A 22,381-nucleotide genomic window follows, 5' to 3' on the forward strand; every position below is an offset into this window, starting at 1 on the left:
ACTGAAGACAGAATTGTCTGTAACAACAAAGAAACTATCAGGCAATGTAGGTACTAGGTAGGATGAGGAAAGGCAAATCAAGGTATGGTTAGTAGCTTCAATCGAGTAGGACCCAGGCAGTCAGGCGCATACCTACTCGCTACTGCCGTAACAGAAGGAGGGATAGTGGGGTTTCGTTACTTGGTCGCGGGCCGTGACGCGGGGCTCTTGCCAGTTTTGGTGGGTCGACTGTCGTCACTTCTACATAGTAGCTTTCAGGGTCATCCGAAAAAGGGGCATTACTATGTGAAGCAGCTCTAATTAGAGTTGGACATGGCTCTATGATAGGCCACAGAGAAGATGTCAGAAAAAAAATGATTTGTGACATGGAGGCTTTCATCTGGTAACTAATACTTGCCCAAATTGTATTTCGAAAGAGCTCTGTAACGTTTCCACCCTTCACTACAGTGATGCACCACCGTGAAGTAGTGAGTTGAGCTTTAGTATTATCACTCAATTAATAGGAATTCACATAAGGTACTGTTGGATCTGTACACGACAAGCTATATGAGATATTTGAGAGCAAATTGGTGATAGGTAGCCTCAAATGCACCCACTTCAATAAAATCGATATGAGCCTACCCTAGACCCAGACATAGATCATTTTGATCACCCCTCCCCCGCCCCCGCCATACCACCTCAGCAACGAATTTTGACTGTCAACGGCGTTATCGCAGCTCTGTGACTCACAAATATTTCGCAAACATCAACACAAAATCTGCTTACAGCCTACAGGAGCTCATCTGAACACTGGCTGCGACTAATAACTGCCTATAATGGCCTCCAAATCACCAATCCTCCCCGTGGAGGGCAAGCGCAACATCCTCATCACCTCTGCCCTTCCATACGTCAACAACATCCCACATTTGGGTAACATCATCGGCAGTGTTCTCTCTGCTGATGTGTTTTCTCGCTACTGTAAAGCCCGAGATTACAACACCATCTACATTTGTGGCTCCGACGAATATGGTACCGCTACTGAAACAAAGGCTCTCGAGGAAGGTCTTTCGCCCGCCGACCTTTGCGCCAAGTACCACGCCCTTCACAAGGGAGTCTACGACTGGTTCAGAATCGACTTTGACATTTTCGGCCGAACACCCACCCAACAACAAACACAGATTGTGCAGCAGATCTTCAAGGAACTCTGGAAGAATGGCTACATTGAGGAGCGGGAGACTACCCAACCCTTCTGTACACATGCCAACCACGGCAAGTTCCTCGCTGACCGTTTTGTCGAGGGAGAGTGTAGCATCTGCCACGATCTCGGCGCTCGTGGAGATCAATGCGATGCTTGTGGTGGACTCCTTGACCCTTTCGAGCCCGAGCGCGAACCCAGTGCTTCAGAGGACGACCACGTCGAGGCCAAGGCCACTGGTTTCCTGATCAACCCCCGCTGTAAGGTCGATGGCACCACCCCCGAGAAGCGAAAGACCAAGCACCTTTTCCTCCGACTCGACGCCGTCAAGGATCTTCTGGTTCCTTGGTTCCACAAGAGCAGCAAGGAGGGAGACTGGAGCACCAACTGTATCTCCATCACACAGTCATGGATTGATAAGGGTCTCCTCCCCCGTGGTATTACCCGAGATCTCAAGTGGGGTGTCCCAATCCCCCAGGATCTTGAAGGGTTGAGCAACGAAGAGTACGCCGAGAAGGTTTTTTACGTCTGGTTCGATGCCTGCATTGGTTATGTTTCCATTACCAAGAACTTGGTGGATGGTGATAACTTGGACGGTACAAACTGGGAGAAGTGGTGGAAGAACCCCGAGAACGTCAAGCTCTACCAGTTCATGGGCAAGGACAACGTTCCGTAAGTGAACCCGAATCTTGACGGTCCCCATTAGTCAAAGGCACCGTGGGCAGAGTATTTACTAACACATGTCAATTAGATTCCACACTATCATCTTCCCTGCTTCTCAACTTGGAACAGGAGAGAACTGGACCAAGGTCCACAAGATGTCAACAACCGAGTATCTAAACTACGAGGGCGGAAAGTTCAGCAAGTCTCGCGGTGTTGGTGTGTTCGGCAACACTGCCAAGGAAACTGGCGTTGATCCTGATGTCTGGCGATACTACCTTCTGTCAAGACGACCTGAAACTGCCGATTCTGAATTCAAATGGCAGGAATTCATTGACTGCAACAACAACGATCTTCTCAAGAACCTTGGTAACTTGAACCAGAGAATTCTCAAGTTTACCCAGGCCAAGCTGGACGGTGTTGTACCAGACTACACCAAGTACACGGATGAGCGACTGGAAGAGCACAAGAAGGAAGTCAACGAGGCTCTCAAGACCTTCATCGCCCAGTTCGATGCCATCAAGCTTCGTGCTGGTCTTGCTTCCGTCATGCATATTTCCGCCCTTGGTAACAAGCTCTTGCAAGACAGCAAGCTGAACAACCAGCTTCTTGCCGATGAGCCTGACCGTTGCGCCGCTGTCATCGGTCTCGGTATCAACCACCTGCAACTTCTTGCCAGCATTGTACACCCCTACATGCCCTCAACTTCCGAAGCCATTCTTGAGCAGATTGGTAGCCCCGGTCTTGTTTCTATCCCTGAAACATGGACTGGCGATCTCGTCAAGCCCGGTCAAAAGATCGGCGAGCCCAAGCTTCTCTTCACACAGATTCCTGCATCTAAGCTTGACGAGTGGCGCGAGGCCTTTGGTGGCGAGGAAATTCGAAAGCAAAAGGCCCTTGAGGCTGAAAAGGCCGCCGCCAAAAAGGCTGCCAAGGATAAGAAGAAGGAAAAGAAGCTCGCTTTGCGCCAAGCTGAGAAGGCGGGCGAAGCTTCAACGGAGAAGAAGCCCGTTGAGGCTACAGCTGTTGACCTTCTCCCTGACGATAAGCCCTCTGAGGCATAAATGATCGAAACTTGGGCAAGACTGGATTCGATGTTGATGGTAAAAATGGGACCAGTTGACTGATTTAGAACGGTGTATGAGGAGTGATGTAAAGTTGAAGAGTCCATTTGTTTTGTTATAGGGCTATTGGAATGTAAAGTAGATTCTCAAATCAACTTATGAGGAATGAACAGAAAAGCTTTGTAGCTTTGAAAGATGAAATATCTTGTGTATTTCGGTTTAACTTTACTGTAGGCTTGTTCTTACTTTATTTCTACTACTCCCTGATCGTAGGAATCTGGCAAGACATGTGCGAATGGAATACCACCCCCGAACCTCTAGTAAAGACGGTATGCGATGTTCTCAACTTTGTGTGCTCTGGAGACAAACTTCCTACTGAACTTATTACCAACCCGACATAGTATATCGTGACACTCAGAGGTGCTTACCAGAAGACGGTGGTCAAGATGCCGTCTCGAGTAGGTGTCATGAAAGGAACATGATGCTTGTTCACATGTGTGATCTCATGATCTCATGCAACGTATTTTTGATATTGATGTAGAATGAAATATATTGTCTTATGCCCGTCGACTGATTGGTGTCGGTAATAGCATGGTATAAATGTGTGTCCGTATCCGAAAAACTCCTTAAGCCTGTTGAGAGGCACCCGGCCTGTTGAAAGGCGTAGCTTTCCTGTGCCAGCCTGGTGCGTATTGCACAATAGCATATTGTATCGTATTGTCATGTGCCCCATTTCCGTCCGCTGGCCTTTTTTTATATAGACGCGAATGGTGCACTGCTGTCATGACATCTGGTTACTCTTTTTGTCTTTTCACTTGCAAGAGTAACGACGGGTGTAGCTGGTAAGCTTAGTTTGACTTCTTACCCGCAGCACGCTCACGCTCACGCTTGGCGTAGATCCCAGAAGTGAAGGGGTCCTCGTATCTCAGGGCGAGCCTATAGACAATATCGACCCAGATGGTGAGCAGGACACCAGCAGGCTTGCCATACCACAGAGCGGTAGCGAGGAAACTGCAGGTAGAGCCAGTGTACATGGGAGAGCCAGTCACGTTGAAGGGAAAGCCAGTCACCATCTCGTCCATAAGAATGCCAAAGTAGTCACCGAGGAATGTACCAGTAATGCCAAGTCGCCAGGTCGAGGAGACGACCAAGACGTTGCCGACAACAAATAGAGTAGCAGCAGCAGCCCGCATGTAGTCGTTGACAAGAGCGGGATGCGTGGGCTGTTCAGAGATGGCATTCTTGTAAATCAAGTCGCGAACCATACCCAGAGAAAAGATAGTGATGGCGAGGGCATAGCAAGCAGCTTTGGAGTTTCCACCAAAGAGCTTTGTCAGAAGCTTGTTGTGGTATTCTTTTGAGCAGGTCAGTGTTAGTCGATACTAGAGCACGATGCGATTGTTAAACAGCGAGCTAATGCATACCTTGACGGGCGACGATACTTGGGAGAAACAAGTTAACAATGCCGGGTCGTCACATTGGGACTAAACAACTCACTTCCAGAAGAGCGGATTAAAGGCGATGGAGGCAGCTGAGACTAAGACGAGCAAACGGACCGAATTAGATTCACTGTTCAACAGAGGTAAAGTTCAAGTCAACTCACTGTACAAACTCTGCTTGTCGTAGTTGACATAGTCGAGGAAGTCTTGTGGACCAAGAGCCATGATACCCATGATGACAGCTAATGAAGTACGAGGCAACGAAGAGTAAAGTGAGGTAAAGTAAAAATCGTGATCACTGACGTAACAAATTCACGTGTAAGTCACGAATAACAGCGATGATCAAAGAGTAGAGACAGTCAACTTTTGCTTGCTGTTATGACAGACAGTTTGTGGAGAAAATAAAAGAAAGAGAAAACTAGGAGAGCTGGAATAGGTAGGTAAGTTACGCTGTCTTCTTGCATGTCCTACCTGTCCTGTCACATGCCCGGAAGTGACTGGAAAGCGAAAGATGAGAGGGCCTGTCTAGGGTCATGGGCAGGGCAGCGTCATAATGGCCAAGCAGCGGGGCTGGGGCCGACCAGCATTCGCCCACTCGCATCTCCATAACATCCCTGCAACCAATGAACCAAAGCAATCAATGTTCCTTCACGCACCCACCAAAGAGGAGCAAAGCTGAGTTAACTAATGAATGAATCAAGTGATCAGAATCACCAAAAAGAAAATGCTTGAATATTCATATCTATAGATGCAAAACCATGCGCTCTTCTCGCGGTTGGCATCAAGGCCTATCTCGCGTGTGTTCCAAACGCCATCCTTGAACGCCCAAACAATTAAACCCGACAAACCAGTCATTATCATCCCAATATATAACAGCGAGAGAACTCGGCGTTATTGCCGTCGGTTTCTTGTCTTTTTGCCTGTTGTTTGGACGTCTTCCTCCTCTTCGTCCTGTCCTTTCTTCAGATCTTCTGCCAGGCCCCATTCCTCCTTGTCGTACCAGTCCTCACCATCCGACATGTCTCGATTGGGCCCTGAATGAGCTTCTGCCTTGGACCAGTGGAGCACATCTTTGCGCAGCTGCTCAGCTTTGAGAAGTCCCAAGAACAACTTCTTTGCCCCTCGGCATACCTCTTCTTGTTTTTGCACATATAGAGCAAGAAGTCGTCGGATATCTTCTGCTTCCTGATCTGGCAAGCCAATGTCTCTGTCTGGTCTTGCCCCTGCAGGTGCAAGAAACAGAGGGTGAATAAAATCATCCTCTCCTTCAAAAACCAGAGATGCATCTGGTATTATTGGCTCGACTAGCTCGGTCTGTTGATGTACACCGCTAGTTGCCTGTTGTCCAGAGGTTTCGGCTCTGTCTGCTCCGATTTCATCTTGCTTCTGCTCATCCAAACCCTCGTTGGCCACGTTTTTTGGTCCAACCTGGATCACTTTCGCGGAATCGGACTGTTCAGCCGGGGCCTGCTCGCCGTTCGGAATATTCGAGTTTGTATCCGCGCTCTTTTCGACATCCATCTTCTCGGCCTCGCCAGCGTCTTCCAGATGGGAATCGTCCGGGTCGGCAGTTCCAGCATCTGTCATGGTTATATCAGCATCCACTGCTGTGTCTTTGTCCATGGTTTCTCCACCCAAAGTTGTGTCTAGAGCAGCATCTCCTGCTATGACGCCGTTTTGAGTTACTCCAACATCGCCGTTAGTGATTGCAGGGAGCGCCGATACTGCCTGGGACAGGGCTAGTAGATGGCGCGCCATGTGATTATCTGTGTAAAGCTCGACATCCGCCGGCCGGACCATCATCTCGCATGGAGCCCAGGTGTAGTCGCCACATAGCGATGTCAGGAGGTGCCTGACCTTCCACAAGGAACGGTTTTCTTTGCGCATAATGTCGCAGCCTTGATCAACAAGCCGCGTGAGGGTATTTGATGTAAAAGGCTTCGAGAGGGTTGGGTGTGTCGGCAAGGCGGTCGATGAAGTGAGGGGTGCAAGGATATCTGCTTCCGTTAGTCGTGAGATTGGCCTGCAGAGTGGTTCACCTACTCTCAATTTGGATATTGGCATAAGGGTTCAACTCTGCGGCAGAGGCCTCAGCTTCCTGAACGCGCTCCTCATCCTCGTCGTCGCTGTCTATTTCGTATCCTTCCTCGTCGACTAAAGGAGGATTGCGATAAAGAATTTGGCGACAGACTCCGGCGTATTCGACATACTGACAAGGTTAGACTTGAGCAGGAGGGGCTTGTCCATAGAACGAACCTCTTTGTACGAGCTTGGGCCGTTATTGGGAACCAATTGTCCTTGCCGAGCGAACCGTGCCTTTTTCTTGAGCTTATTTCCACGGTTACTATAGCTTTCGATTTCGGAGTCTGAGTCGGACTCTGTGGTTGGTAGGGTCAGCTTGGAATCCCCTGGGCGCGAAAAGCGCAAAGATGCTCGCGTACCGTATGATTTCCTTTTAAAAGCCTTTTTCATGCCCGCTATTGTCTCGGCGAAGAGAATTTGTTGCGACGCCATGGCGGGCAGTTATTGAATCCAAGAGCCGACTCGATTGATGAATGTCGAGAAGCGACGAGTGAGCGCCAGGCCGTCCAGGCGCGTTTGGAAGAATATATTGAAGATGGAAGATTAATAGCAATGCAGGAAATGGGGTAAGCCCCAATTCGAAAGAAAAAGCCGTGTTGACGTGGTATACTTGATCAAAAACAAATTTGATCGAGTGTTGGGACGAGGAGAAGCTGGAACAGGAAGCGAGGCTGCTGCCCGCCTTCCCGTAGCCCATGACCACATTTCCGTGCGCGGTCTCTCCTAATTGGCCAAGATCCGGATAATAAAATAACCGGTGCCGGATGAAGCACACCCCGACTGCGCTAACAGATAAGATATCAGATTGTCTTTAAGAAATTAATAAATTCTTGAATTGGTTCAATGTCAATTACAGCGGAAGAGACTACAGAATAGGTAGTTTTCACATGTTTTATTGTAATCTTATAATAGAGTTAATATACTAACTAAATTAATAAAGTATGCAATTTAATGCCTCCTGCCTATACTTTCTTATAACACAACAAATAACAGACAGCTAGCTAGCTAGCCATGTCGGTCGACCTGTCGCTATGGGTGATGGAGGACCAATTCAAGTTCGATTATTAAACGGCAAAAAGGTAACTCCGGTACAGGGAATCGAACCCTGGGCTCCGCGGTGCTGATCTCTCAGGTTATGAGAGCGCGAAATGTTAGCCACTACACCATACCGGACTGATTATAATCGCGTTTGGTGATTGTTGACCTGGAGCTTGCAATTTGGTGTCATGAGCCTGGAAACAAACATCGGGAGACGCCTACGATTAATTCCCCCAGTCATCGTATAAGTCGAGTTACAACATGTACATGTATACGTTGTCCGGCCAAAGGGGATCGTATATATATTGTTGATCTTTAGTATTGGCATCAACATGGCTGAGGCTTTTAAACACGGCGGTTCCGCGGAACCCCTATTTAGTTTCATGAAGGACGCTGTACGAGAAACAATAACGAAGAAAGGCTCTCAAATACTCGCTCGTATCGCATATGGAAAGAGAGGGCGAATTTGGTTTAATTTGAAATTGTATATGTACAGCACAAATAATTGCCATGGCTCAGTGTTACGTCGAATGATCTTGCACTAACTACTCTCCAGATATCTTAGGTATCTACCTTCCTCCTCCAGTCAGTGATGGCAGGCCAGGCACGAAAAGCGAACCTTTGTAGTAACTGCGGTTAACCCCTGTCTATCAATCCTCGCCTCAGTACGAAAGCCTATGTACATAAAATGTTATATATACTAGTGCTACAAAGTCGTGACTATGAGTGACGTATTTAATTCCATGTTAGGTACAAACAAGACTATAGTTCCCGCTTAGGCCTCTCATCGTGCGAGTTAGTTACAGCAACGGCACCGCCATCTTTTTCGATATCAGCCGGGAGGTTTCCTAGTGCTCGGTCTCCAAACAAAAGATCGATTTCCTCGAGAGACAGACCCTTTGTCTCTCGGAAAGCGAAGATGAGAGTAGGTAGAGTAACAACAATGTTGAACGCTGTTCACTATGAGCCAGACAACCCTGAATAGGTCATAGGGATTTACTTACCAACGAAGAGAAAGTAAAACTTCCAGCCTAGCTTTTTGAGTGCCAGGGGACTGACTTGGTTCCAGAAGGTAGAAACAAGCCAGTTACCAATACCGGTAGCGAAGGCACACCCTTTGCTTCTTATCTGGTAAGGCATTATCTCGGCCATGTACGTCCAGCTGACGGGACCAAAAGACAACGAGAAGATAACTGTGACACAAAACAAGAAAGCAACGCCAGCGATACTGAGGCCATGGTGGGTGCCGTCGACGTTTTGGCTGTTGACAACGCTCTCCAGAACCAGAGCGATAGAAATGGCAACGATGCCATAAATCAGAGGTCGTTTTCGACCGATTCTATCTGAGATCAAGGTAATAAAGACCAAATCTGTACAGTATTAGCAAGTATTCTGGCGAGCGTTATGTTGTATTATAGGGGCCCCTGGCTTACTTGCAACAGGGCCTGTGCAGTTGTAGATTCCTGCGACAAGTAGACTCGTTTTGCCAGTGATTCCAAGACTCTCATACATGATGGTTTGATAGTATCTTATTTTATGTTAGCAATGTTATGTTATATTCACCTAGAGCGAAGTTTTGCATGACAAAGGTGAAGCTGAGAGATGGAGCGATGATACCACGTACCCAATTACATTGATCCCTAGAACTGATGTTAGCAACTTTATTTGTCATAGGACACGCAGCACAAGCGATGTAACTATCACTTACCAGTGAACTGAGTGAATACTTGAACCAGAGTTCCGAGCATGAGTCTCTTCCGCCACTGTGGCACCTTGAACATAATCATCCAGCCCGGTGCAGTAGCCAACTTCTCGGCATCGATAGTCAGTTTAATTTCATTGAATTCTGACTTGATCCATTCCTCGTTTGAGCCGTCAAAGTGTAGCTTTCGGAGTATTCTCAGGCCATCATCCAACTGGTCAGTAGCAATAAGATGGCGAGGAGTCTCTGGGAGCCAGAGCATGCCCAAGCATAACAGAGCAGAAGGAAATGCCTGGAACGCAAGAGGGAAACGCCATTGGAAGGACGAAGTATCGGGCATGTGATGACTGCCGTAACCAACCCATGTAGATACAATGAAGCCGACTCCGATCATTTGCTGGGCAAGTCCAACAATGAGACCTCGGTTCTTAGGGCTTGCGCATTCCGATTGATATACTGGGACTATAGTGCTCGTCAGTAACGTGAATTCATGAGGCTGTATACAATAACCTTACCACTCATGGAGAGCAAGCCAACGGCGAAACCGGCAATGATTCGTCCAACCAGCATCATGGCAAGACTGCGCGTGTTAGTAAACGAGGTATGTCAACGTTAGTAGCCGAATACATACTGGTAAGCAGAAGCTTGAAGGACTCCGCCGACCGTGCAGATAAAGGCACCAATACCAATAGTCTTTCTTCGGCCGAACTTATCCATGATGACTCCACCAAACAATGCTCCAAATACAGCACCTCCGCTGAAAGTCGAGTTAATGGCACCTATGATGGAGGAAGTGGATGTAGTATCGAAGTAGTTCTGGAAGTGCTTCGAGGCAATGACATCAGTCATGACACCAGAGTCGTAACCAAAGAGAAAGGACCTGTACTCAAGAGATGACCATTATTATCCATAACAGAATGAATGGGAATTCCATCCGCGATAGTAAAGGATTTGTACGCACCCTATGGCTGCAAAGCAAGCCAGGCCAATGTTATAGGCTTTCCCCATGATGACACCCGTAGACTATTCCGTATAATTTAGTTATACAAGTAATTGGAATTTGTTGTATTGAGTGCTTCAAGTCTTAGGGGCGATGAGATTAAGACACTTTAGGGTGGTTAACAGTGGCTCGGGAGTCTACTTATATGGCCGCCTCTCCCAAAGCAATAGTGAGTGTCATGATCGATATCCCCCAAAATGTTGGTCACTGTGATCCCGGTGGTCCCACATACTCAAGTCTACAGAGAGCGTCAAAGGGATGTCTCGATAGCGATCATGTTACTGAGCAATGGGGTGCAAACATAATCACGCAAGTGTAAACTTCCGTCATGTTCAGAAGTGATCAACGTGACCGGCAAGGCTTTGTTTACGGGGTTCTCCGTAGCTTTTTGACCATATAATGTCTCTATCGGCTAGTACTATGTAAGATGTAACACGGCACGCAAAGGCCGAGTCGTGATGGGTCTTGCATGGCTCCCCTGAGATGATTTCGGGTCGGCCCCGAGTGGCCGGAGAAATAGTATGCCGGCCACTCCTCTTCATTGCCGTTTATTGGTTCATTGTCCTAGAGAAAGCAAAACCAGCATGCCTCAGGGCCGAGCGAAGAGGCATTGCTGCAGACCCGTTTCTTGATGTAAAAGTTGAACCACGATGATGGTCTGATCAGTCATTGGGCCATATCATATGCCGTGTGTCAGCGACATCTACGATAGACCCGGACGAGACAGGACATCGGCGTATAGCCCCTTGTCCGAGTTCTTTGCAATCCGGCTAAATGCAGACTCACAGATGCATATTGAGTCTAGCAATGAAGGTGCCTTTGATCCTTCTTGCTTTCACTTACAGCCGGACCAATCAGGTCTCTGGCCGGGGTTTGATAGACCGCACCCGGACATAGATGATCATGAGATATGTGGATATTCCATCCTTCCTTCCTCAGTCTCACATGCTGTCAATACCATACGATGATAGAAAATTCATCAAAGATTTATTAACGGACACCGAGCTCGTAGTTCTCGGAGATCAACGCTAGGTCATACACAGGTAACAAGGGCATAAGACATACCAACCAACCTATACTGCGAACGTTTTGCATGAAATTATGCCATTGGCCAGGTGAAACAGCCATTAATTTGCATTATATATTAACACTTCAATGTTAATGCGAACTGTGCCATGTTATAGGAATTCCTATAAAGGAACAAGGAATGAAGAGTGAGATTTGCACTTATCAATTAAACATATCCCCAGATGCATCATGGGAGCCGGGCTTGAACATTAGACGGATTATGAGATCTAACTAGGTAACCCAGCACCTTTTGATATGCTAAGTTAACCCCGAACCTGCTATGTATGAATCTACACCAAGCTTTAGGCCCTTCCCACTCTCTTAGTCCACGATAGTACTCGGCCAATCATGTAGCATTGGACCGCCTGGATTTTCCTCTTTGGGAAACCCCCAATGCCCTCGATTTCGCTTTGGCAGTGGAGCCTCAGTGGGGGTGAGTTTTTAAGGATGGCTGTGAAGAGTAATAGTACTTTTTGAACTGCTGCAGCTATGTCGGATCCTTAGACTAAGTGGAGTGGCATGAAGACTGAGATCTATGTTGGTACTGACCACTTTTATATATATATATATTGTTTTTTATGCATGTTCCAGCTCTGGGATGTACAGCTTCGGGTATAGTAGTTACACCAACAAAGCTTCTTGCATGTTCTGGCTTGGCCAATGACCAGAACATCGGGTTAATAGATGCCGAGCTTAATGGCTGGTTCTTTGTGTTTATCAGTATTATGTTTATATTAGTGGATCTCAAGAAGTCAACGAGTAGAGAAAAAGTATAACTCAGTCATCAAAGTCTATATATTCCTGTTCATGGATGGTAACACCATGTATACACAAATAAGCTTCACAAGCTCGGCTCTATAATGACTCAATCGAAACAGGAGCATCCCCCTCCAAGTCACGTCCCTTCTCCGTAACTTTGTAGTCGCCATTGAGCTTTTCGGTACCCTGAAGCTTACCATCATCATCAACAACAAGCTCGGCAACATTGTTACCATCGCCGTCCACTACCAAAGTCTTTGAACCAGACGAAGTTTGGTACAGAGCAACCTCGACATTGCTGGCAAAGTCATACGCAGCACCAACCTCCTTACGGCTGCCAAGGACAAGAATAGTGTTCTCGCGGACATACAAAGGCAAGGTGCCAAATGCATGTTTCTCTTTGAACCAACCGGGACCAGACTTGACCTCGTTAGTGAAGTAGGATGTCCACTTACCCTTAGGTAGGTAAAACTCCACTTCGCCAGACTCTTCATAGATGGGGGCTGCCAGGAGTTGAGATCCAACCATGAACTGGCGGTCAAGGAACCACGAGGTGGGATCATCGGGGAACTCAAGGGCGACAGCTCGAAGAGACATGGGAATTCCACCTTCGATAGACTCGATCGCTTGGGAAAAGATGTACGGCATCAGACGAGTCTTGAGTGCGGTCCACTTTGCGAGGGTCTTTGAGCACCCTTCCTCCGTAGTATCATCGTCATCGACGGTCCAGGGTACACGATAAGAGTTGCTTCCGTGAAGTCGACTGTGGCTACACAAGAGACCCATGGCAACCCACCTCTTGTAGATCCACGGTGGGGGCTTACCCTCGAAGCCACCAATATCGCAACTCCAGAAGGTGAATCCGCTGAGACCCATGGACAAACCACCGCGGACAGATTCAGCGAGGGCCTCAGGGGTAGATTCACAATCACCACCCCACACGAGAGGGAATCGCTGTGTTCCAGCACAGGCAGCACGGGCGTAGAGGACGGCTTCACTATCACCGTATCTCTTCTGAAGAGCCTCGTAGACAAGCTTGTTATACGCAAATGCATAGTAGTTGTGCATCTTGTGGGGATCAACCGTCGAATCATGCCATTGGACATCAAGAGTGGGAATGCGCTCGCCAAAGTCGGTTTTAAGGGCATCGACACCCTTATCAAAGAGATCATTGAGACACTCAACGTACCAGGCACAAGCTTCGGGGTTCGTGACGTCCAAAAGGCCCATACCAGCCTGCCACAGATCCCACTGCCAAATATCGCCATTCTTGCGCTTGAGAAGGTAGCCTTTCTCGGCGGCATGCTTGAAGGCAACACCAGCTTGGCCAATATAGGGGTTAATCCAGACGCAAACCTTCTTGCAGAGCCCCTTTTCTTTGAGACGCGAGATCTGACCCTTGGGGTCAGGGAAGCGCTCAGAGTCAAAGATGAAGTCTGTCCACCTGAACGCTCTCATCCAGAAGCAGTCGTAGTGAAACACGTCAACTGGTGAGCCGCGAGCCTTCATACCCTCAAGGAAAGAGTTAACAGTGGCTTCATCATAATTTGTGGTGAAGCTAGTGGTCAACCAAAGACCAAAACTCCAGCTGGGGACTTTGTTGGCCTTTCCGGTGAGGACTGTGTACTTTTTGAGCACATCTTTGGGTCCATCACCGTAAATGATGTACATCTTGAGACGCTGTCCTTCGATAGTGGTTTGCACACGACAGCATCGCTCGCTGCCAATCTCGAGATCGACCTTGCCAGGATAATCGATGAATACTCCATATCCACGATTGCTCATCCAGAAAGATACGTTCTTGTAGGCCTGATCACTTGACGTGCCACCATCTGCGTTCCAGAGAATGACGTTTTGGCCGACCTTGTTCCAGGCACCGAATCGCTCGCCCAGACCGTGGACAGACTCGCCGACGGACAGAGTTGTCTGCATGAACATGTAGTGCTTGAAGTCTCTCATGTCACCGGTCTGGATTTGTGAGGTAGGAGCAGGAGAGTAGGCAAAACCGGTGCTGCGGTTGCCGAGATTTGTGAGATATTTCTTGCCATCAGAGCTATGGAACTTGATGTCAAAGTTGTGTTGGTCAGGGTGAATAGTGGCAGACAAAGAGCCAGACTCAAGGGTGGTTCCCTTGTCACTCTGTATGATCTTCCCTTCGATCTTTGGCTGCCCATCCGGGAAGAGATCAAAGTTGGGACCTCTTCGTTGGGCACCAGCCCAATGTGTGCTCTCAATGGATATGATGCCGTCCGCCTCGGCTTTGATATCGATAGTAAGAGTGGGTTGGTTGAGGCCATCGCCACGAGTGCGGATATGCTTTGTCGGGCACAGCAAGCTCAATGTCTGTTGGTCTTGGGTGGGGGTGATTTCGTAGACATCTTCGGCGTATTCTGTGCGAAAGTTTTCGGCGGGCAGCCACATACCATCGCGAAGATGCATCTTTGGTGTTTAGGAGAGCAGATTTTAGGTCTCAATCAGTGTATAATGAAATGTAGGAGGTAGAGAGCTTGCCCCAAGGAAGAAGTAGTTGTTTGAATGAGAGATTCTAACTCTCCATCATCCTACAATAACAATTCACCCGGCACAGCATCATCCTTTGGCTATGGGGACCACCTCGTGTTGTCCCCTCTTGACCCCACCATCTTGTCATGACATTGGCGTTGACAGGTGAAGATACAAGTGTTAATGATACTCTATCGAGCATGAATGGAAAGAAAGAATCAAGGGTCCCCTGCGAGATGATCGACTGGTGGATAAATTAGCGGGCACTAAAAACAGCCCCGGCTAAATACAGAGAGTGAACATGCGGGGTTTACAAGGGGGGGCCACTGTAATTTGGCTAGTTGGTGCCCGGTTGGACTGAGCTAACGGCTGCTGGGCCGTTGAACCTTGAGCTTCGGGCTCGGTTTAACTTGTACCGATATTCAACTTCCTCATTTTCAATGTCGTAAAATGATCTGCACACATAACTTCTTTACCCTAACCAATTCTTTTCAAGCTAGCTTTCTCTCTCTATGTCACATGTTTCTTGACAAATAGTTGCTCTGCGTCTTTACCAGGATCTTCGGCTCGTCTTTCCATCTGGTCTTGAGATCATATACCGGTCCAATGGTTGACTGCACACCCTTTGTTACTCTGCTCTGTTCTCCCCTGTTCTCATGACAACTCAAAAACAAATCCACGAATCTCATTGCTTTGCCCATCTCCTTCTTTTGGTCTTCTGCCCCGCATTCTCCAGGGTTTGCAAAGCCCATCATGTCATGATCTGCTCTGTGCTTCGGCCGTAACATCCCCAAAGACGACTCATTACATGAACTAACACGAATTGAATCCGAAATCAAACTCACATGCATTGAGGGTGAACAGGATTGTAGACCTATGCCTTGCGGTACGAGAAGAGGGGACCATCGTCCAGGCTATACGGTTAATTGTAAAGAGTCAAGGCTCTTCTGGTTCACATAAAATCATGTGGAGCCCACCTTATTACAATCCATAGCTCCTAGGTAGCTTCTTTCTCATCTTCAAGTCTCCAGAATGAAGCTCTCTAGCTATGTTTGTGTGGCTGTCCTGGCCACGGCCGGGCAAGCTACCAAGGTTAAGCCAGTCTACAAGGACTCCAAAGCTTCTGTCGACGACAGAGTCGCGGATCTCCTTGAGCGTATGACTATCGAAGACAAGACGGCACAGTTAATCCAGGGTGACATGACCAACTATCTCAACCTTACTACAGAGGCTGTTAACAAGACTGGTCTGGAGTGGAATTTCAAGTACCGTGCCAATTCCATCTGGACTGGCTTGTACGCCAACATGACCACTATCAAGAAGGCTGCCAAGTTGGGACAAGATTATCTCGTGAAGGAAACTGAGCTCGGTAAGCTAAGCTACTGATTTAATTTTCTGTTGTGCGATCTAACGAAATAAAGGAATCCCTGCTTTCATCCAAAGCGAAGGTCTCCACGGAGTCTTAATCCTTAATGGAACAATATTCAACTCTCCAATCGGCATGGGATGCTCCTTCAACCCGGATCTCATCGAAAAGATGGCTGACATCATCGCAACCGAATCTCGCGCTCTTGGTATCAATCAGCTGTTCTCTCCTCAAGTCGATCTCGCTCGAGAACTGCGATTCGGACGAGTTGAGGAGTGTTTCAGTGAAGATGCTTATCTGTACGTTCTTTCCTAGTTACGTGTTTTCATGCAATGAAATATACTAATACTCATGTAGCGCCGGAGAGATGGGTTACAGATACGTCAAGGGTCTTCAGGCTGGAGGAGTATCAGCTATGGTCAAGCACTATGTAAGGTATCTATTGCCATTCCACCATCGACCTTGAAAGCTAACAGTGTAGGCTGCGTTTGCTACGCCCGAGCAAGGTATAAACACTGCACCTGTGCATGGTGGTGAGCGACAGCTGCGGTCTCTCTACCTCCCACCCTTCAAGAGAGCCATCATCGATGGCGGGGCAACTTCCATCATGTCCTCCTACAACTCATATGATGGTGTCCCAGTTGTCTCGGATTCCCACCTCCTAACAGATATCCTTCGAGACGAATGGGATTACAAGTACTATGTCATCTCCGATGCCGGTGGAACTGCTCGCCTTGCCCAAGCATTCCACGTCTGCCCCCTTGAGGACGATGAGTGCATTACTCTTGAGGTGAGTTTCTTTCTGCAACCTGAGAAGCACTCTGCTAACTGGCTATAGGCTCTTCCTGCTGGTAACGATGCCGAGATGGGTGGTGGCTACTGGAGCTTCGAGATCATCCCTGAGCTTGTCAAGGCTGGCAAGCTGGATGAGAAGGTCGTCGATACAGCTGTATCCCGAGTTCTTCGTTCCAAGTTCGAGATGGGTCTTTTCGAGAAGCCCTTTACTGGTGTTGCTGACGACAAAATCTGGGATTATGTCAACACCAAGGCTCACAAGAAGGTAGCTCGACAGCTTGATGCTGAGAGTATCGTTCTGCTTGAGAACCACGAGAACGTTCTTCCATTGAAGAAGGATGCCAATGTTGCCGTTATCGGTCCCATGGCCCATGGCTACGTCAACGTAAATAACACTTTGCCACCTTGAAGAACATCCGCTGACATTGAATAGTACGGTGACTATGTCATTCATACTGCAATGACTAGAGGTGTCACCCCCTATGATGGCATCAAGGCTGCTAGTAAAGGCAAAGTCACTTTCACCCAAGGCTGCGAGCGGTGGTCCGCAGACGAGTCTGGCTTCGAAGATGCCATCGCTGCTGCTGAATCTGCTGATATTGCTGTCGTTGTTGTCGGAACCTGGACTCGCGACCAGAATGAACTTTGGGGAGGCCTCAACGCCACCACCGGTGAGCATATCGATGCTAGCAACTTGAACCTCATCGGTGCCATGCCTAAGCTTGTCAAGGCAATTATCGACACTGGAAAGCCTACCGTTGTTGTTTACAGCTCCGGAAAGCCCATTACTGAGCCATGGATCTCTAAGGAGGCTGCTGCCCTTGTTCAGCAGTTCTACCAATCCCAGGAGGGAGGTCATGCTCTCGCTGATATTCTCTACGGTAATGTCAATCCCTCCGGCAAGCTTTCCGTTAGCTTCCCCTACGATGTCGGCACTACACCCATCTACTACGATTACCTCAACTCTGCGCGTGCCTATCCCAATCCAGGTAAGATCCACGAGAACGGCACCCTCGAGTTCGGTAACAATTACATCCTCGAAAACCCCGAAGCTCTCTACACGTTCGGCTACGGTCTTTCATACAGCAAGTTCGACTTCTCCAAGATATCTGTTTCCAAGAAGAACGTAACATCATCCGACACAGTCACGGTTTCTGTCAACGTCAGCAACAAGTCCAAGCGCGACGGCTCTGAGGTTGTTCAGCTGTACGTCAAAGACATGCTCGCCTCAGTCGACGTTCCTCGGTACCAGCTCAAGGGCTTTAAGAAGGTCGCTGTCAAGGCTGGTAAGACTGAAACTGTCAAGATCAACCTCAAGGTTGAGGAATGGGGTCTGTGGAACCGCAAGATGAAGTATGTTGTTGAGCCTGGAGACTTTACTATCTTTGTAGGCAACTCTAGCGAGAACTTTATGGGCAATGTGACGGTCACTGCCTCCTAGTTGATGAGACTAAGGGAGGAGATGTTTGAAGACGCAGACATAGGCCTATTATCGGGGCCATTAGTACCTAGGTACTTTGGCCTAACAGCCAGTCGCGACAAGATGTCATGATAATCCAAGTAAACTTGTTAAAATTCCAGGCTTGTTTAGAGGTGGTGATAGTGAATGTTATTCTCTACGCCCTGGGCTTTGTGATATTCAATTGAAGGCTGAAATTATAACCAGTCCGGTATGGTGTAGTGGCTAACATTTCGCGCTCTCATAATCTGAGAGATCAGTACCGCGGAGCCCAGGGTTCGATTCCCTGTACCGGAGTTTCCTTTTGCATAATCTTTCGACGTCCCAAAGATTACCTCACCTTCTTTTCCTTAGGCTAATAAAGCATAATCAAGCAAACAAGCTTATAAATTTCAAGCCTAGTTAGTCCCTTTTTGCTACCATATATCCTCATACCTATCTATCTATGCACTTATTGTGTATGCCAGAATGACTGTTTCCAGGTCAGAACGTAATACAGTTCAGCACCAGGTTCACTCGAGTCATCAATGAACACAAAATGGCTGATTACTGATCCTCAATTGGTAATGAGTTTGCTCAAGACCTAATCTTCCCTAATCGGTAACAACAATATAGGATATCGAGAACCTCAATGGCAATAGAGCATGATGTGGAAATACGAATGAGGAGAATGCACTTGTTACGTGTTAGATGGATTGTCTATGTCTCAGATACAAATGGCATACTCATCAGCAGCTGAGAAAATGAACATAATTTGTACGATTTCCTTCTTTTCACTGTTTTCCTTTTCATTCCTTTCTTTTTATAGCTCAATGCAACATGGCGAGCAGGGATTCCCTTTCTAGTGAATGCTGAACAACTCACCAGTTTTGTTTCGGCGGACATGCGCGGACTGAGGCCCGGGGTAACATCAACATGAAGTGTCTCTGTATTCACTTTAACAAACAATCACACCGCTTTATAATATGCTGAGTTGTGTCAAGCATTAGCGATCAACAAGCATTTTCCCGATGAAAGTACTTGTTTCAAGAGTCGTAGATCGACCAATCGTGTTGAAGGGAGCAAAGCCGACCAGTAAGCATCGCATGCGGCACAAGACAACTAGACCCTGCACGACATAGATAGTTAGGGGCAGCCATGTTTATAGGGCCCATTACTAGTAGAATTTCTACGTTCTAGACTTCCATCTGCCGCTTTCGTCAGCCTTGAGGCCCCTTGGGCATCAGTAGGCGAGGAGGAGCTGTGTCATATATCACAATTACTATCCACAGGTAGATCTAGAACTATGTATATTGCGTGGTCAACTGTGGCCCACCCAAAACGTCAAGGCGTCCGGTGCCTCTATCGAGTCTTGTTTCCAGCCAGGATATCCATGGCCCAGGTTTGTCAGCTCGTCGCTATGTAGTTGAGATCTCATGTTGCTCTCCCGAGCTACCTAAGCAGGGTTGGCCTTCCCTGGCAGATGATCGCAGTGTACCAGCCATCCGGGCCTTATGGTTCTTCAGTTTCAAGCAGAGTGCACGTTGCTTCTGCCAGTAAGAGGTTGCTGGCGATGAGAGGATCTTCTCTGAGCTTGATTAATCCTATTGTAAAAAAATGCTCTGATTGCTGAACGAGTGTAGGTAGTTCAGTATTAGGCTGCCTATGACTTGATAAGAAACAGCTGTGCTTTCCCAGTAACATATTTCCACCCAGGATATATGAAAGTGCCATGACTTTTATTACAATGCCCTAATATTGATATAGACAATTGCAGGGAGTGCTTTGCGAGCCGAGGAGATTAACTATGTACCTGATAACCTTGAGCTAAATTGTGTAAGTGATGTTGAACCAATTGACAGGGGCAATTAGCGCTCCGACGTTTGAGCGTCTATCAGAACTCAGCATAAGGTACCTAGGTAGCTTAACATATTGCAACGATACACTTTTCACAATCTCGAAAATAGCATGATAACCTGATTATCACTGATATATCGCCTATAGGCACAGTGCAGTGTCCTTACCTGAGTGAAATGCAAATCTATCTGGCCGATTTTGTAAAGCTTGGGCAATAATACCTTACATATCTTTGCACTGTCTTGGCGTCGAGCAGGGTACTTTTACGACGTTGTATTTGAGGAAAAACTAGAGTTCATGTTTCTGAACGTATGGGGCATGATTTCTTTGGATCCGATGCAAGTGAAGTGATTCGTCACACTTTAGCAAGTCTGAATACCAGTCTATTCTTCATCTTGTTATCGATGGGCATGCGATGACTGATTCTAATTCACATGTAAACAAAGCGAGACCCGTTTTGACACTATAATCGAATGCCGTCGGATGTCCGGGCTGCTTCGGAACACCTCCGGGAGTCAAAGCGTGAATATTGTGCTTGGCGCCGTTTTCCCATATGGGCATCCAGCCAGGAAGTGGCCTAAAAACTGAGTCCCGCGCTTGTTGATTTATGTAATTTATAATGTATAATCGACAGAAATTTCGGGTATTCAAGTGGCAATACTGTGATTCAAGACCGGGTTATTGGGGAATAGCCATCGCTGTGATCCACAGGCAGAAGAGAATTTTCTGCTCTACTGGCAACTTGGATGGATATTACGATGGACTTGGTAAGATCTCCTTTCAATGGAGAGTGCAATTCTTGCAATACAACACCTCCGAGGAACAGGGAATAATAGTTGGGAAGTCATTATCTGCAAATTTGTCTTTGTCCACCAAAACACCACTGCCCAGAATGCCAGGATAGTAACAGCTATTGAGCGGTTGTTGTTCGCCACCTGTGGCTGATGCATCAGAATCTGCACATTGAGAGGACATGATCGTCATGACCACAAAAGTCGTTCGTTTCAAAACGATGATTTGCCAAGAACATCCATTCCTTGTCTCTAAAGCCGGAGAGAAAGCACCGGGCTCGAATGATGTCACAGCCATGTGGCGCACCCACAGTGTAAAGACTTGCTTCGAAATGTATGTATACAGCGAGTACGTACATACTTTACCGAGCCTCATTCATCATGCCTAGGTATGAGTTTTGCATTATGTATGCCATGCTCCGCCATGTTTCTATGCGGTACACTTGTATGCATGTGTTCAACTTGGTTACCATCGCATCTGCACGCAACACAACACCGGAACAATACGTATAGTGCACCTCGAGGCACTTGCTCCATTGTCAGTGTAACAGAGTGGTCTCGACAGCGAGATCAACAAGTGGCTCAGGGACTTTGCCTCTCTCACCTCATGACACCCACGACGCCCACCAGAGACGGACAGGGGTCAGCCAGGTGCCCTGGACCTAGCCCCATGGAGGACAAAATAATCCCCGCTCCCCAGTCCCAGCCTGTGCGGTCGACAAAAGTAAAGAGCTAGTCAATACAGGTCAGAAGCAGCAAGGTGATCATAAATTTCCTTCACTGCACTTCCCTACTGAGAGATGGTACGCGGATTGTTGTTCTACTCACCTCCTAGCATCAAGATGAGAGGGGTTCAACTGTATCTTGGGGCCAAATTATTCAAGCTAACAAGCCACTTGTGAACTTGCTGGTTGGCTATTCCAGAAAGCTCAAAGGGACTCTGCAAGCCAAGTGGGGGACTAGGCATCATGATCGCCGATTCGTAACGTTGTCAAGCGGTCTGGCCTATCGGTAATTGCAGTCTTCGAGACTGGCACCAGGAGGGACAGTATCGCAAATCAAAAAAGACCGTTGCTCCTGTTTCAAGCAACGAGCTGGTGCGCGTACTATCGAGTGGTGCAGATGTCAGCAGACTGGATCGAAACTGTCAGGCCAAAGGCTTCGATCCGCGCCTAGATTAAGAATTGTCCGCATCATAAAGGTAACTAAATGAAGCAACAAGAGTTAGGATCAGTAGTGTCGCTCAACCTTAGTAGTATGAAACTCGCACACTAAGTTAGCATTTCTCATGTTAGATTAGCCCATTATTTATAGGTCTCGATCCAAGAAGCATGGACAGGTCTCGTTAGATGAGCTGTGCGTCTGTCTCGTCAAAAGTCAAGGTTTTTTTGTCCTTTGTACGATTTGTCGATCTCGCTTCTTTTGCCCGCAAGGATTACACATACTATAGATAATTCTTATAGGAATGCCTATGAATGATTGTGGTGCATCTCAGGTTGAATGGAGGGACTATTTGTCGGGCCAGACTGAATGAGCAACTCGGTTCATAGATAATCGGAGGGCAATACGGACCAGTTCTCAAAAGACGGGCTGATTAATTGTCGTACACTGACTGTGACGCAGGGGGTCGTGGGGTCATCGAAACC

General features: G+C 47.5%; 6 protein-coding genes across 6 annotated transcripts; 2 read left to right on the top strand and 4 right to left on the bottom strand.

Moving 5' to 3' along the window:
• Window positions 1-815: 815 nt before the first annotated feature.
• FSST1_009311 (methionine--tRNA ligase MES1) lies at window positions 816-2,898 on the top strand (the record flags this gene model as incomplete). Its single annotated transcript, XM_083226272.1, has 2 exons — window positions 816-1,846; window positions 1,926-2,898. 2 exons carry the CDS (start codon window positions 816-818, stop codon window positions 2,896-2,898), a joined length of 2,004 nt encoding a protein of 667 aa, XP_083085272.1.
• Window positions 2,899-3,746: 848 nt separating this feature from the next.
• On the bottom strand, window positions 3,747-4,571 carry FSST1_009312 (bifunctional phosphatidyl-N-methylethanolamine N-methyltransferase/phosphatidyl-N-dimethylethanolamine N-methyltransferase; the record flags this gene model as incomplete). Its single annotated transcript, XM_083226273.1, has 4 exons — window positions 3,747-4,252; window positions 4,323-4,339; window positions 4,396-4,435; window positions 4,502-4,571. 4 exons carry the CDS (start codon window positions 4,569-4,571, stop codon window positions 3,747-3,749), a joined length of 633 nt encoding a protein of 210 aa, XP_083085273.1.
• Window positions 4,572-5,228: 657 nt separating this feature from the next.
• Window positions 5,229-6,851, bottom strand: FSST1_009313 (RXT2-like protein; the record flags this gene model as incomplete). Its single annotated transcript, XM_083226274.1, has 4 exons — window positions 5,229-6,334; window positions 6,381-6,546; window positions 6,594-6,715; window positions 6,779-6,851. 4 exons carry the CDS (start codon window positions 6,849-6,851, stop codon window positions 5,229-5,231), a joined length of 1,467 nt encoding a protein of 488 aa, XP_083085274.1.
• Window positions 6,852-8,219: 1,368 nt separating this feature from the next.
• On the bottom strand, window positions 8,220-10,167 carry FSST1_009314 (general substrate transporter; the record flags this gene model as incomplete). Its single annotated transcript, XM_083226275.1, has 8 exons — window positions 8,220-8,410; window positions 8,462-8,827; window positions 8,891-8,985; window positions 9,082-9,097; window positions 9,166-9,621; window positions 9,675-9,739; window positions 9,791-10,039; window positions 10,121-10,167. 8 exons carry the CDS (start codon window positions 10,165-10,167, stop codon window positions 8,220-8,222), a joined length of 1,485 nt encoding a protein of 494 aa, XP_083085275.1.
• A 1,915-nt stretch (window positions 10,168-12,082) lies between these two features.
• Window positions 12,083-14,425, bottom strand: FSST1_009315 (glycosyl hydrolases family 31-domain-containing protein; the record flags this gene model as incomplete). Its single annotated transcript, XM_083226276.1, has 1 exon — window positions 12,083-14,425. One exon carries the CDS (start codon window positions 14,423-14,425, stop codon window positions 12,083-12,085), a length of 2,343 nt encoding a protein of 780 aa, XP_083085276.1.
• Window positions 14,426-15,520: 1,095 nt separating this feature from the next.
• On the top strand, window positions 15,521-18,090 carry FSST1_009316 (glycoside hydrolase superfamily; the record flags this gene model as incomplete). The annotated part of the gene is made up of 6 exons (XM_083226277.1): window positions 15,521-15,857; window positions 15,910-16,153; window positions 16,212-16,284; window positions 16,336-16,644; window positions 16,693-17,034; window positions 17,083-18,090. The coding sequence occupies 6 exons, from the start codon at window positions 15,521-15,523 to the stop codon at window positions 18,088-18,090; spliced, it is 2,313 nt and encodes a 770-aa protein (XP_083085277.1).
• Window positions 18,091-22,381: the final 4,291 nt, after the last annotated feature.

This window comes from Fusarium sambucinum, chromosome II (assembly GCF_050947815.1).
Source record: "Fusarium sambucinum isolate potato_lamoka chromosome II, whole genome shotgun sequence".
In the NCBI taxonomy this organism is placed as follows: Eukaryota; Fungi; Ascomycota; class Sordariomycetes; order Hypocreales; family Nectriaceae; genus Fusarium; species Fusarium sambucinum.